Source organism: Euprymna scolopes, chromosome 33, assembly GCF_053919585.1.
Source record: "Euprymna scolopes isolate OS-2025 chromosome 33, ASM5391958v1, whole genome shotgun sequence".
Taxonomy (NCBI): domain Eukaryota; kingdom Metazoa; phylum Mollusca; class Cephalopoda; order Sepiida; family Sepiolidae; genus Euprymna; species Euprymna scolopes.
The window spans coordinates 66,599,661-66,616,219 of NC_136514.1; the positions used below are offsets into that span (position 1 = coordinate 66,599,661).

General features: G+C 32.0%; 1 protein-coding gene across 4 annotated transcripts in view; it reads left to right on the top strand.

Moving 5' to 3' along the window:
• LOC145258282 (uncharacterized) overlaps positions 1-16,559 on the top strand; it is a 472,448-nt gene that overhangs the window by 229,358 nt on the left and 226,531 nt on the right. For all 4 annotated transcript variants that reach the window (XR_013864089.1, XM_080116286.1, XM_080116288.1 and 1 more), the window contains exon 6: positions 676-723. Coding sequence is in view for 3 of the 4 variants with exons in the window: in XM_080116286.1 (XP_079972412.1) it covers positions 676-723 (48 nt within the window). In the remaining variant the exon portion in view is untranslated. The remainder of the gene's footprint in view (positions 1-675; positions 724-16,559) is intronic.

Here is a 16,559-nt window from a genome sequence, read left to right on the forward strand (position 1 = left end):
TAATTTTAATATTACATATCAATTGTCATGTCTCACTATTGATGCTCAGGATTAAGTACAATAGTTGAGATGAAATGTTATGAAAGCCTTAAATAATAATGAGAGTCGCTTCCCCTTAAAATAACATTTCTAATTACCCTAATTTAATTACCTTTGAATTAATAAATAAAATATGTATAGCTCCATGTGCTTGCTGACACAAAGGGAGGCAAATCACAGGTGTTACACAGTTCGGTTATTTCTTTAATAGTGACATCTGAAGATATTATGATATCATGCCAATCGAGGGAAAAATGATGAAAAGTAAGATGGCTTCGGCATTTAAATTTTTAGTCGCTGATATCCAAACGGGATGAAGGCCAATGATGAGACGTATAGAATGATCTCCAAAAAATCAGTTGTTATCTGAATTAAGCACATGACCTTGTTAAATGGAAGCAAAGATCCATTATTATGGTTCCTGGCGTTACTCAAAGATAAAGAGAATATGATTGAGATGTAAATTTTTAAATCACATTTTTTTATTTTTCTTGTTTGATTGATGTTTTCTATTTTCTCTTCCACTATGTTCTGTAACATAATTATTTTAAGTGAAGAATATTTGTAATTTTCTTTTCTCACTTTTCATATAGTTTCCAGTCAATGTTATCCGACATTTTCTCCTTTTAATTTCAGCTGTCTGTACAAATCATGTGCCTATGGTTACATTATTACTGAAGGCTGGTTAGTCATTTTCTCTTATTTTCATTTAATTTTGCATTCTTTTTTATGTGTTTTAATAAATATGACTTTCTGTCTCTTCTTGTACATATACTAACATTAAAACATCTGAAGGCATACTGAATTCTGAAAACGGATAAGCAATATGAAATATGTCATTATGCCCACTGAAATATACTTGTAAAATGCAGGTTTCATATGTCTGATCTTATGGTAATTTTATTTTCATATATTCATGTACATAAAGTATTAAATTAAGTTATTAAATAATTGGAAAAAAATCATCTTGCGATTAAATGATTTAGTTTGGTACATCAATCATCGGATGAGCCAGTGTGTTGACCATGCTGAGAGGATCTTATTTGGTCTTGGAATATATAGTCTGTAATGTTACCAAAGACAAGATGTTAAAAATTAGTACAAATCTGTTCTGGGGCAGCCAGAAAGAATGAAGAAGAAAGAAAAATAATGGCCACTGTTCTCTTTATATGACTACGAGTTTGTCAAGTTTCTCATGTGATATGCAAATGAGATGCTCTGGTTAGGAATAAAAAAAAACTTGAGTTTTGAGAGACAAGAGAGTTTAGATTTGGACGTTGAAGAAGCAAGTTTTCTGAGCAGTGAGTCGCATTTTGAAGTTGTGAGTTTAGACAGCAGAGTATCGAACATTGGTGTTGAATTTTTGACAGTAGTGTAATGAACGGTGGGGCTGAATATGTTGACATCAGAACCAAGAGTAGGAAAAGTAACACTTGAGTGCTTTAATTTTCATAAAATTGACATAAAATTGAATTTGTATACGTAATTATAAATTACAAGGCTTTATTTGAAGAAAATACTGCCTCAGTTTGAGAAATCTGTGATTTTAAATAAAGAAAATCCATTGATTCCATCAGATATGAAAAATTCATAGAAAGAAAATTCATTGATTCCATCAGATATGAGTGAAACGGTGAAATGAAATATCTATTAACAGAAAATGACTAAACATTTCAGTCAGGGTCACTTTTGTAATGCAGCTTTGATATTTCTTTTTTATAGATAAGAATTAGAAATCATTCTTCATGTTTTTTTTTGTTTCTTTTTACATATATTTTATTCATGCAAATAAAATATTAAATATTGGTTTTATTATATATATACTCTTAATTACATGTTCAATCCTTTTTGAGGCCTGGATGAAAGATTCAGTGTAACATATTAACCCAAGTAATTATAAATTAAATTAGATGAACAAACTCAAGAGAAGTATCATTCAAAACAAAGACTTCAAATGTCACACTAAATTATCAGTTTATTTGGCAGTTGTAATTACAACTCTCCTCTGCATCTGTGAAGCATAGACCTGATACAATTGCTGCATCAAGATATTTGAAATCTTCCATATCAAATGCTAGCAATACACTGAAGATATGAGCACTGCACTATTCGAATAAAGTCTGCAAGGTACTTCCTTCATCTGACGCGAATTTCACAAGCTTTATCATGTTATCAGAAGACTGAAGAAGCATTGTGTTCATTCTGTTTAGCAACAGTCTGTTGGCCATAACTTGATGTTTAATTGAGATACCAAAATATATGTTTACATTAAACTATTTTCGATAGAATGACAATAAAATTTTTGTTTAGGCTATTCAATAGTAAATAATATGGGTTCTTCTTGAGATAGTAGTTTTCAAGAATTACAGGAAATCTGATATTTTATGCAAATTTGTTGTTGTGAAGAAAAGTACTATTTCAAGTTTTAGTGAAAAAGGAAACAAGTGGTCACTTTTTATTAAAGATTTTCAATTATTTTTAACTTTCGAAGTCCGGATAATATTTAGTGGTTATTTTGTTGATTAATTAACAAGAGAAAATAACTTCTAATAATGATTTTCATGATTACTTTGATGCAAGTGTGTAGGATGAAAATATCCTTCAGTATTTTAAGTTTGAGATAATGTTGTGGTTTAAATGATGAAGAACAAAAAAGCTTGGAAACGGTGAAATGAAATATATATTAACAGAAAATACAGAAACGTACATTGGTTGAGTGGGACTCCGCTCAACTGGAAGGACAAAGTAAGTTTACAATTCACTCCCACTTAGTCTCAGGTCCAGACTGCTCGATAGCAGAAACTGGTTACTAGAAGTGACATCAGGAATCATCCATCATTGGAATCTTTAGGGGTGCCACCCCAACACCCCACTTTCAAACTTTTTCTTTGTAAAAGCTGTTAATATCTCTTACATTTAGAATCGATCATTAGTGGATTGATGACTTTCCTTTTCCAAATCAACCATCTTGGTTCTGATGTTGATTGAGGAGGGCCGAGATTTAATATCTCAAAAATGGACTCAATCGGTTCTTCCTCCAACGGTGGTGTTTCACTGGTGTCTTCTGAGCGATATCTTCTTAATTGATTCTGGTGGTATTTATGGATATGTCTCGATCCTTATACGATATATACCATGTCCCTGGCTCTCTTACTGATCGTATCCACATTCCAGAATGTGTTATTCTTGTAGTTCTTGAAGAAAGCTCTCTCTCCCAGGATGAAACTTTATCGACTTACGCAAATAGTCACTTGTGGTTTTCGTAAGAGTTTTTTAAATATAGATTTCACCTTCCGTGCGAACATGGTTTCGCCAGTGAGACTACTATTGGAGTATATGGATTAAGTGTAATTCTGTACACATGTAAGAACTGTTGGGGGGGGCTTCATCTGTCAGTGTCTCTTAAGACTTCTTCAATGCTCTTTTGAGTGCATCCACGCATTGTTCCGCCTGCCCATTTGTGATATTGGGGCATGGTAACGTTTAATCTGGAATGTATCACAAAAACTTTGTAACTCTACCGATGTGAATTGATGCAGTCTACTACACCAAAATGTGTAAAAAAATTTATTGTTGTCCCTGATATGGATCTTTTACATCTTAATACCTCCAGCAACTTAGTGTATCTATCGACTACAATAGTGGTCATCGAGAGGACCTGCAAAGAATATAGACTTTTTACCATGGCTGATCAGTTTTCAGCCAAGGTTTAATCATGATAGGTGGTGCTTTTGCAGCTAGAGCACAACCTCTGCAAAAGTCGTCTTCATTATGTCTTTGTCCATATTAGACCAGTAGATGTAGCTTCTCATTAAGCTTTTTATCTGTTTTTTTCCAGAGTGTTCCATGTGAAAATCTCATAGAATTCTTTCCTGGAGATTTTTCGGAATTATCACTCTTTCGCTATATCGTAAAACCTTGTTGCAAATCAGGAATACCTCTGGAATGTTGTTGTCTTTCATAGCAATCTTGCTCTTGATATCACAACTAAAGACGTCTTTTTCTTCTTCTCTTTTAATTTCAGGTAGAGATAATGGAAGCTCTTTAATTGTGTTGCCTATCATTGTTTTTATTTCAGAATCTGTACAAAGTGCAGCAATTATGGGATCCTCAAAAGCTTCCCTTTTCTTTGGTATCAGTCTTGATAAGGCATCCGTATGACTAATTTGTTTTGATGACTCCAATTTAAAGTCATAATTTAGTAGGATAGTACCCCATTTCAGTAGTCTATTGGCAGTATACATCAGTAAGCCTTTTTTGGATCCAAAAATCGTCAGTAACTACTTATGATCGGTTTGTAACATGAAAGTTTTGCCATGTAAATACCTATGAAATTTCGTTACCGGGAATATGATACTTAAAGCTTCTTTTTCGTTTTGTAAGTACTTTCTTTTGGCTGGCAGTGGCGTTCTCGATGTATGGGTGATCGGTTTTTTGGTACAGTCAGGTATAATATGTAGTATACAAGCTCCAATTATTATTACTACTATTATTTTCAGCGTCGAGTCATAGTGCGTAAGAAACAGTTTTGATATTATAGTATCCTTGATTTTTTTTCAAACGCCGTTTGGCATTCAGGTGTCCAATTCTAGGCTTTTTCCTTCTTTAGTAGTCCATTTAGTGGGGCATGTAAGTCATGCATGTTCTTTATGAAGACCTACCAGTTCCCGAAAATTTTGGAGTGCTTGTACATTATCAGAAACAGGTATGTTCTTTATGGCTTCTGCTCTCTCACTGTTGGGGTATCTTCCATTCTTATTAATTATGTGACCTAGATACTTTATCTTGTTCATGAGGAAATCACACTTTGCTTCTTTTACTTTAAATCCGAAGCTTTGAATTCTTTTAAACCCCATGTATATGTTTGGGATGCTCGTCTGTGGATTTACTAGTAATAACGGTGTTGTCCAAGTAGGTGCATGCGAAGTCAAGTTCACCTAGCATGGTATCCATGACCTGCTGGAAAATTGCAGGTGCGACCTTGACCTCAAAGGCTAACATCTCAAACTTGTAGAGGCTCTTGTGTGTATTGATGCAGAGGAGTTTAGAGCATTCTTTCTCAACAGCGATCTGTAAGTATGCATCACTTAAATCCACCCTAGAGAATATCGTACCACCATTGAGTTTGTTGAATACCTCCTCTGCTGTGGGGAGGGTATAGTAGTAATCTTTCAGAGCCGCATTCAGGCCTGTGTAAAAAATCTGCACAAATACGAATTTGGTTGGTCTTTTTCATAACATATACAGTAGGGGCAGCCCATTCACTGGTGCATACTTTTGATAGTATTCTGGTCTTTTCTAGTCGATCCAGTTTCTTATCAATTTTCTCGGTTGCTGCAAACACTTCATCTTGAAAACGAGTAGAGTGTTTTCCTTCAGCTCAAATCTGGCCATAGCCTTGGTACATCTTCCTAGCCCTGATGAAAAAAACTTCTGGAAATCTTCCTTTTAACTTATCCTTTAATTGCTATCCCCCAGTAGAGTTGTCTACCTTATGGCAGAAATTGTTTATCAGTTTGTCCCAGAGTTTAAATTGCTCCATCCAATCTGTTTCAAAGAGGTTTTCAGATGATCAAAGACATTTTTGGTGATACCATTCAATGTCACAGGGAGTATAAGCTCTTCCTCCAGATTTATCTTATCACCTGTCACTGTACTAACTGATTTGTTAGTTCTTCTCATGGTTGCTTTCGTCGACCTTTTCTGTTTGTATGTTGATGATTGACATGCCTGAACCAGAATCCAGCTATAAATCCATTTCCATGTTGAGGATGTTAACAGTTACATATTTCTGTTGATTACTCTCTGATTCAATGTTGTATTTCGCTTGTTGGGCTGTTATCATTTCTTTTCTTCCTGCAATGTGTCAATTTATGGCTTTTCTGCCACATTCATTGCATGTTTTATTTTTGTAAAAACAGCCTATTGACCAATGTTGTCCGTCACAATGACTGCATGGATTTGTAGGCAGTTTTGGTTTTGAGATTGGATAACTTCTCTTTGATTGTACCTGGGTTGTCTCCTTGTTTTTTTAGGGGTTTTTTCTAAGAGAGTATGCCTTTGTTCTGTAACTAGGCCTTCGTATGTATGACACACCTGACTTCTCGATGTTTCTTGAGTCATTCTTTATGCTAACTACCCATTAGTAATCTTCTGCCAGCTTTTGGAGTGTGAGCTCTTGTTCGCTTTCAAGCCTTGAGAGAATTCATCATCTTATCTCTGCGTTTTTCAAACACTTAAAATCATACATTGATAGTTCAGCCAGATGAAAGTTATCAATGTGCAAAGGTGAGATAATCTTCGTCGTTGCATTTCGCCAGGTCAAAACACTTCCATCTCTTGTGATGAGAAAGAGTTGCATTTCAGCCAAAAAGCTTAGAAAAGAGTTTGACCGCCTTGGAGAATTCCAGTTCACTCGTCTTCCTATGTAGTAAATATTCAACAAACTTATTATGTTCTGTGATCCCTAGTTTCCTTAAAAGTAAGCAGACCTTTTTGGCATTGTTCCACTCTTGGCAATCAACAGTCTATAAAAAGTGTCAAACATCTTATCCTGCTCTGGTCTGTTTCAATTGAATTCAATATGGTGTTTTGGGAAAACGCTGCACTTTTATCAGTATGTTCTGTTCAATAAGTTAAAGAAAAGTTCCTCTTGTCTCTTCTGTTGAAGTAACAATTTTTCATTTAATTGGAATTCATTATTGAGAGGAGTATTATTTATTAATTTTATTTATTGCAGACTATTATCCTCATCTTTCTTAGTTGGTTTTTCATGATGTTTCGGCCAACCATTCCTCTGGCCTTCGCCAGGTGGTAACCGCGACGGAATAGGAACTCTGAATCTCCTAACTGCATTTTCAGCAATTACTGCCATCCATAGTTGTTGTCGTCTCACCATGTTTTGGCCAAGTAAGCTTCTGGCCGGTTTAGGATAGGATTGAAACCGCTATCTGCAGACAATTCTTACCTCTCTATTCAACGTCTCTATCCACTGCACCACGGGCCCCAAAGGGCGATCAAGGTTGGATTTTTGGTCTAATAAATCCACGTTTATTTATCATCTGATCTTCTGTGATCTGGTCTGCACCAGATGGTATATATTATTGAATTGGAATTCATTATGAGTATTATTTTTTAATTTTTATTATCCTCATCTTTTTTAAGTTGTTGTTTCATGATGTTTCCACCAACTATTCCTCTGACCTTCGTCAGGTGGTAACTGCGATGGGATAGGAACTCCGAAATTAGGATATTCGGAGTTCCTATCCAGTTGCGGTTACCACCTGTTTTGTGTTGTTAAAAGAACACAGGTATATATCGTGTCTCGTCTCAGTACCAAACCTTTGTGATAATAACAATAATTGTTTGTTTTATTATGATTGTCACTTCGGCCTCTGCTCAAACTTTGTTTTCTATAGCCTGGTTGTTATTGTAGGAGTAGCGACAGTTTGCATGTAGTAAGTCTTGTAGTCGTTTTGACAGTTTTTTTACAGTAGACTTGGGTTCATTTACTTCCTCATCTCTTGTTGGTGCTGGTTGCAGTTGAATAATGTTTACCCTGCAGCTTTGAAGACTTTCATGGATTCGGTCTGCTATGTTAGCTAGTTTTTCAGCTTTTGTCTACTCCATCATGGGTGCGAGGATTTGTGTAGTCGTAGCGGGTAATTTGTCCAGCCATAAGCTAGCATAATGTTCTCGGACATTTTGTTGTCACCCAGCAAGGTTCACATGTGCCATAGTAGTTGTGATGGGGTATGGTCTCGTAATTCAACCTGAGTGAAAAGGTTGAGCAGCATTGTTTCATTAGAGACCCCAGTCCGTTTTAAAATCATTTCCTTGAGCCTTTCATACGGGTTGTTCTCTAGAACATTTTCTAGCAAATCTGTTACTTCCTCGATAATGTCCACTGGCAGTTTTTCTAACAAGTAACAATATCGTGTTCTCTGGGAGGTGATTCATTTCACCTCAAATAATGCCTGGATTTGACCAAACCAGTACTTAATGTTAGTCGGGTTGAAAGGTGGGATGTTCAACGATATTGTGGCTAGGTGTGTTTCCGAAGGTTGTGATTCCATCTTCTTTTCCGGTTGTTTTTTTTTTTCTTTTTTTTAGTAGTGTTCACAGTCTGTTCACCTATTGTTGGGGACTTGCATAAGTCCCCCGAAACAAATTAATAAAAAGAAATATACTACCAAATAATGTAAAATAACTTTTACTTATTTTCGTTAATAGAAAAGAAATTAATTTTTTTGTATGAAACAAGGGAGGAAGAAGGTGAAGACTTGAGGGCATGAGTCCGACTACATGTTGTGGTGAAAGAAAGAGAGAGTCAAGTAATGTTCTTTGACATGCTAGAAAAGCTGTCATTCGCTCGGCAAGCGTTCAACTTGCGACTTGGCTTTCTGCTGTTTTCTGATGTCCCTCTCTGACGACAGAAGTTTTTCTTGCCTTTTATATTTTTTGGAGGCTCCCAGAGGCTTGCAAAAAATAAGTTTTTTAAATCGAGCCCTGATTGGTCAAAAATTCATATTTTTGACGCAAAAAAAAGTGTTTTCAACTACATCAGCCATTTCTAAAGTGTCCTGCATGTTTATCCAAGAGGTTTGGTGTGGGTGAATGCTGTAATTCCCATGCAAATGAATTTATAAATTTTAATGCGTGTGTGCGTCTTAGAAAAATAAAATAAGAACCACCACAAATGTCAACAAATTACGAATTAATAAAAATGAATTAAAATACGGAAATAAAAATACGGAAATAAACAAATAAATACGAGTCCGAGATTCGAATGTGCTGGGGAAGGAGAATGACATATCGACTATATAGGAACACCAACAAAATGTTTGCTAACATAGACAAGCAAAAACATATACATCTAAAAAAAGAAAACAAAGAAAATTATTTAAAAGCATACACATATTTACATATATGTGTTCACCCAACAAAGGCAAGCACATACAAATATAAATCAACAACAGCTACATATAATTATATAACACAAGTACACACACATACATATACATATATATATATATATATATATATATATATATATATATGTATATATATACATATACATATGTAGTAAAAAATATATATAAACATAGAAATAAGATGTACATGGACATACAGACATACACACATATATATATACACAACACATATATTGGATCAGGTCTTATTGTAATGGTATATAAGGAAGAAAAAACCAAGAAAAAAATATGAACAGTACAAGTTATAATGTTTAAAAATATGAATAATTCTATGGTTAGATCTTTAATAATAATAAAAAAGTGTATGCATACATTTACCTCCAAAATACAAATACACATATATACATACACATACACACACATATGTATGTGCATATATATATATATATATATATATATTTCCCCCAAACCTCTAGCCTCATATATATTTCTCATATGTTATATCTCCCTCTTTTGGAAATAGGGTACGATTATGAATATCTCTAGTATTAAATAATCCTCATACATTGTGAAATTTACTTTATGTATGAAAACCAAACATATGAGAAATATTTGGAATCAAGTCTCTCCTTGCTGTTATTTCAGATCATTTGAAACCATAGCAGCAAGTTTTGCAGAGGTTTTGGGGAAATATAAGATATATTGTAATTCATATGCAAAACTAGGAAAACAAATGACTATGATTGTAACATTTTATGACTGTAAAAAAGTGGCAATAATCTGGATGATGGATGAACCCTTAATGTGCGACCTTAATGGTAAATGTCACATAGCCCACTACACAATTCAGGTCATTATCTTTCCAACGAGCCTTCATTTTTAAAATTTGGATCAATAGTCGCTAAGATTTGGAACTTATAAAATTGCCAAAAAGGTGGTACATCCATATATCTGTTAATTTGTATTCCTGTTGTTTTTTTTTGTATTTTGTTTATATGTTTGCTCACAATTTGATTATTATATACAAAAAGTCTGTTACTTTCCTATTTCATTTATTTCTATATATAGTATGATTCTTTCAAAATATACACTCAAGAGATAACCTCATTTGCATATTTCATTAAGGAAAATCGATTTTACTAAATAGCTGTATGTTAGTTACTGTTTTTAGCGTGAGAATTGTTTTAAGTATTCTATTTAATATTGTTATAAAAAGTTGATTTATATTGATAAAATAAATAATTTTATTTATTTTTAATTATTATTACTAGTGGTGGGACGATTAATCGGAATCGGAATCGTTAATCGTAAGAATCGTGTATTTTGGGAGGTATCGGAATCGGAATCGCATCGTTAAAAAATACCTTAATTTTCCGATTCCTTCATTACGATTCTTTTAGTCTGATGTTGAAAAAAAGAAAAAAATTTCCTGATATTTCTAACCGCAAGAGAGAAATAAAAAGAAACCAAAGAAATTCATTATTAACAGGGCAATGCTTAGTGCCCCTCCCTTACAAGGTTCATTCATTCAGATCTATTGTAATCAAAACTACAAAAGAGTTAACTTGAAAAGAAGTATGCAGGGCTCTACATTGCGAGTAAAAATAAAAAAAACGCTTATCTTTTTGGACATTGTTTTTTTTTACTGACAAATCTTCTAATAGTGAATGAAAATGCTTTTTCAACTTATATTTTCTTAAAATAAAACGAGCAAAGTCAAATTATTTAAACAGTAAAAGGTTTAATAGAACAATATACTTTTTTTTTTCTTTTTTTAAAAGAAGGCTTTTGAAAGAAATATCTCTAAAATGAAATTGATCATGTTGTATTATTTCGCTAAGTTTTGACAGTAGTCGGTTTCTTTTGAAGTTTCAAAAAAATCGACCCCATACCTATCTCTTCCAAACCTAAAGTTATTAAATAACCCCTTCGTTAATTTAAGGGTAATTAATTCAATTCAGTCAAGTTTTTTTTTTTTTTAATTTCATTGAAATAAAATCCATTATTTTTTTTTTCTCCAGAAAGATAAAACCCTGAATTTGATTATATTAAAAGCAGAATAATATAATCTTTTTTCTAGAATTTTAAATTGAAAATTAAAAGTGTTTTGCGCAGTTTTTTGCCGAACGAAAAAGAAATTAATATATATATTTTTAAAAGGTTTTGTAATCAATTAATTTTTATGGCTAAATAATATTTACAATTAATTAAATAATTTCATTTTAAAAAGTATTTATAAATAGAATTTTACTAAGGACTTATAGTTTAGCAATATTGAACCCCATCAACCACGTGTGAATTGAACACAGTCAACCAAAAAAAAAATTCAAAAGAAAATGCGGGTTTGTATTACTGTACACATAGATTCGAAAAAGTTGTCAAAAAACAAATATATAACAAATAAATGTTATCAAAGGCAAGATAAGTTATTTTTCTACCTAACTGGATATATTTTTCGGGTTTTTATTCAATGTAACATGTTTATTCAGCTCGAAAAGCATACAGTGTTTACCGATGTATTGGAAAATTCAAAATGGCGCCCGACACTCTCTTTAACACGGTAAGTTCAGGAAAAGATGTTATAAATAATAAACTATACAAAATACTGCTAGAAACTCGCTCAATATATGTTACCGTGACATATTTTGACATATATTCGGTGTTTTTTTAATAGTATTTTGTCTAGTTTATTATTTATAACACCTTTTCCCGAACTTACCATGTTAAAGAGGGTGTCGGGCGCCATTTTGAATTTTCCAATACATCGGTAAACACTGCATGTTTTTTGAGCTGAATAAACATGTTACATTGAATAAAAACAAAATAAATTACCCAGTTTGGTAGAAAAGTAACTTATCTTGCCTTTGATAATATTTGTTTGTTATATATTTGTTTTTTGACAACTTTTTCGAATCTATGTGTACAGTAATACAAACCCGAAAATGCATATTTGCATTTCATTATGTAAACTTTTATACATTGGTTTCAAAAATTAAATTCTATAAGTTTTTTTTGTTAACTACCGGTTGCTACAATTTACCGCCCCATCCCTTTATATTTTTTTTTTTTTGTCTTTTTTAGCGGATTATTTTCAATTAATTATCCAAATAAGTGACTAGCTTTAAAACAAAATTTAATAGTAAATTATTTGTTTACAGATAAACTGAATTTTCTAATATGGCCCAAAGTCCAAAAAAAAGTCTTTTTGAAGATGATGAGTTGAAAGCCATTTGCAAAGTCTGTCAAATTAAAATATCGCGAGGAATAAAACCATCTAACATGACCACAACCAACATGTTAAAACATTTAACTATGAAGCATCCAAATAAATTGGAGGAGCAAAATAAAAAAGAAAAGGAACAAAAAATTACCAACTAGTCACTCAGAGCAGTTTTATTAGTGAGGGTCGAAATCGCAGTGTCTTTTTTTTTTTTTTGCCTACGTCACCATCTAGGTGTCACCATTTTTTTTTTTAACCCTCCTTAACTTCAAATATACAACTAAAAAAATAATTTTTAAAAATGCTGATTCCATTCATGAAAAATTCTTTTAACTAGAAATTAAAACTTAGGTAAAGATAGCTGACTGACAGCAACAGGAGCACTGGTTAACTACTGAACCACGTGGAAAGGTGTGGGGGGGGAGGAAAAAAAAGGAAATTAAATGATGATAATAAATTATGATAACCGTCTTTGAAAGGCACTAAACTCCTAAAATTTACTTCTTTAAAATTTTAGGTGGCACTCCCTGGCGATTTTAAAGCACTCTCTCTCTCTCTCTCTCTCTCTCTCTCTCTCTCTCTCTCAAAAAAAAAAAAGATTTAATTTTTAAGTTTGGGAAAGATATATTTATTATAACCAAATTCCTGTATGAAGACTGGATCTACTTTATTGGACGTTAATTTGTGAGATAAGTAATTTTTCAATGTTTAATATGTTTTTAAAGTTTCAATTATCAATTAAATTTTTTTAATTGCATTTATTTTTCAATTTATTTAAAAAAAACAGGGTTTTAAATGTATTTTTCAAGGTAACAAGCTTCGAAAGAAGTCTAATAAAAAAAAAATCACTTAATTTTCAATTTCGACAACCCTGAGAATTTAATTATTAAAAAAATATTGAAATGTGACATTTTTTTTATTTAACATTTCTATTAGTTCAATTAATTTTCTTTCAATAATTCATTTCACTCAACAAACTTCACCATTTTTTGTTTTGTTTTATCTTTTTCTGTAATTTTGGTAATTATGTTTGCTCAATTTTATCTAGTATTTCATTTGTTTTTTATAGTGGTATCATTTTTATATGTGTTCCTTTGATATACCCTATTTCAAAATTAGTTTGGCTAAACTTATTCTTCACGTTAGAAACAACGTGTAAAAGCAATGAAAAAGTAAGAAAAAATAATAGGTGTTAACTACTCCTTGTGAATTATGGAGGTCTGAAGAACTGCCGTCACAAATACAACTATCAATAGCTAAACAAAAAATCGTTTTTGAAATTCCTTTAATTGTAACTTTTCGCTATATCTACCTTTTGGTATAAAACACAAAAACTTTCGATTAATGGTATTTCTCATATATGTTCGTTAACTTTGGAAAGGTTATTTTGTATCTACGGCACCATGTCACGTGGTATATTGTTTTTTTTTTCATTACGCACGTTCATTTATAAATTATTAAATCAAATATTTATCTTTTTTATAGTTAATTAGTATATATTTTCTTTCTCTTCCGCTATATTTTTTTTATTTAATTCATTAAATCTGTTAATTATGAGGACCAAAATAATGAATCGTGTGTATTTATTCTCTAATTTTCTTGTTTTTGTTCTGTTATATAAATTCTATTTTATTTGTTTTTTCTCTGAAGGATAAATTCTATTTTCTTTGAGTTTGTTTTTCTGTATTCCAATTAAGTAAAATAAATTTTCTCTAAAATAAATTTTGCTAATTTTTCCGTTTAGTTTACTATATAATAATTTTATTTAAACCAAAACACGACAGTGTAGACATAAAATATCTCTTCCTAAGTTAGGGAACATATTTGGGAACTACCGACCATAAGTATAAAACTACCTGGTATATTTCAAAACAATAAATTCCCTAGGAATCGGAATCGGAATCGTACTTGGTATCGGAATCGTTAATCAATATTTTCCTGGAATCGGAATCGGAATCGTATAAAAATTAGGAATCGTCCCAACACTAATTATTACTGATATCAATTTTTTTAGAAACCGAGTTTTCGAGTTATTTCCAATGGGCGCCACCTATTGTCTTCTATTATATAAATCTCAAACATTGGTTTGTGTGTTTGTGGTTGTTCGCTAAAAAACTTTTGTCAGACAAATCGGACCAGGTTAAAACTGTTACCATCTGAAAGAGCGATTCCTCGGGCACATAATATTTGAAAATTAGAAAAAAAAAATTAATTCTATGGTGGTCAACTGGACCATTTCTTGCAAGTGGGGTCACTTTTCGTGAAGTCATTTTTGTAAGTCATGTATGCGTTTATGTTTATAAACGTTATTTTTTTCAGGATCATGACGTCATAATTCATTGTTATCCGATTTGCAAAAGTGTTTTCCCTTCTTTCACGTTTCAGGTTCGAGCCTGTCTATCGTGGCTAATTTTTTAAAAAAGTTTTTCGGTTGCACGGGCACTCACTGCTATTTTGATTGAAACAAAAGTTGTTTTGATTCATTTTTTGAGGGGAGGGTTCAGATTGTCACCTACTTGGGGAGGTTGCTCAATATCCTTAGTATAGCAGTTCTCTTCAAACCAAATTTCATGTCCACCCTGGCAACGCCAGGTATCCATGCAAGTATATATATATATATATATATATATATATATATATATATAAAACATATATATATATATATAAAACATCAACCTTAAACCACTAACCTAGTTCTAAAACAGATCCTTTGTTCGATAAAATGCATGCCCATTGGCTGATAGGAAGGGGCGCGGTGGATACTAGAAAGCTGATTGACTAACTAAAATCCTCAACATATATAAAAACAAGAAACAACCACAGAATTCGCGCATAAGCCTGATGAATCCTATAGTGGATGAAACACAGAATATTCAGTGTAGCTTAATCGCCATATATATTTTATAAATTACTAACTAGCTCTACCTACGTATTGAGCACTTTTAAGTAAATACTTAAAGTTTACGCATAAATCTATACTTTCGTATATTAATTTTATGTGAGTAAATGAAGTAGTTATATATATATATATTATTTTATTGTCGTTTATCTGTTTAGTTGCATATGTTTCTGTTACTGAATCGTATCAAGGATCCAACTGGATCGTTGATAGGATTCAGTAACAGAAAACAGATAAAACGGTAATAGAATAAAAAAAAATATATGTTTGCTCTGCAATAGTATTGAGTACTTTCTTCGGGTTTTTACTGATTACCATTTTGCTATATATATATATATATATATATATATATATAAAACTCAAATGACCTTGTAACGATGTATGTAACCCACTTTCAAGTTTATGACATCCGGTTGCGCATGCGTGCATGACCTGTGCACTGAAATATTAACGTTATTATTTCGAAATTATTATTTAACATGGGAAGAGTGGGGTTTAAAATAACTTAAACGTAATACAGAAATTAACGATGTAAAAAAAAAAAGAAAAAAGCAGACAGTATTAACAATTGTTTATTTGGATAATTTAAATGCGAAAAAAAAAAAAAGAACAATGGGGACGCTGAAATATTGACGTTATTATTTCGAAATTATTATTAAAATAGGAAGAGTGGAGTTTAAAATAACTTAAACGTAATACAGAAATGAACGATGTAAAAAAAAAATTTAAAAAAAGCAGATATATCAAAATTTGAATTTAACTATAATAAGTATTATGGCATCTGTTCAGTGCACATTTACCTATAAGTATGGCCAACCACTTATAATTCAGTAACTGTAATTTTTTTTTTAAATAATAAATTATAATAAACAGAACGACTCATAGAAATCTATCTATATTTTTTTTTTAATTTTAATATACTTTCATAGAAATGTTTCTGCTATGCCAAAAAAAAAAAAACTATTTTCTTTAAGTCACAAGTGTCACGCTCATACATGAATTCCATAGCTAATATAACATACTGACCCAACGGGTAGTCTAGTATATATATATATATTTATAATATACAGCTGAATGTGTGTGTGTGTGTGTGTGTGTGTGTGTGTGTGTGTGTGTGTGTGTGTGTGTGTGTGTGTGGTAACGAATAGGCTCCTATATGGTTGACTATTTTAAAAAAACTGATTACATATAAAGATAGAAGATGTATCGAGACACAGGAATAGCTATGTTTGATCTAGCAGAACGGTGGTTCATTAAAATTGTGGGGTTTGCATTCGCGCCTGGTCCACAAAGTATGGAAATAAAAAATTTAAAAATCTAAAAAAAAAAAAAAAACGTTTACAAGTGTTTTTGATATAGATGTACATAATAATACTTTGATAAGTATGTTTTAACTTAAATAGGGATGGTATAATAAAATTGTGGAGTCTGCGTTCACGTCTGGCCTCCATAGAATGAAAATAGGCAC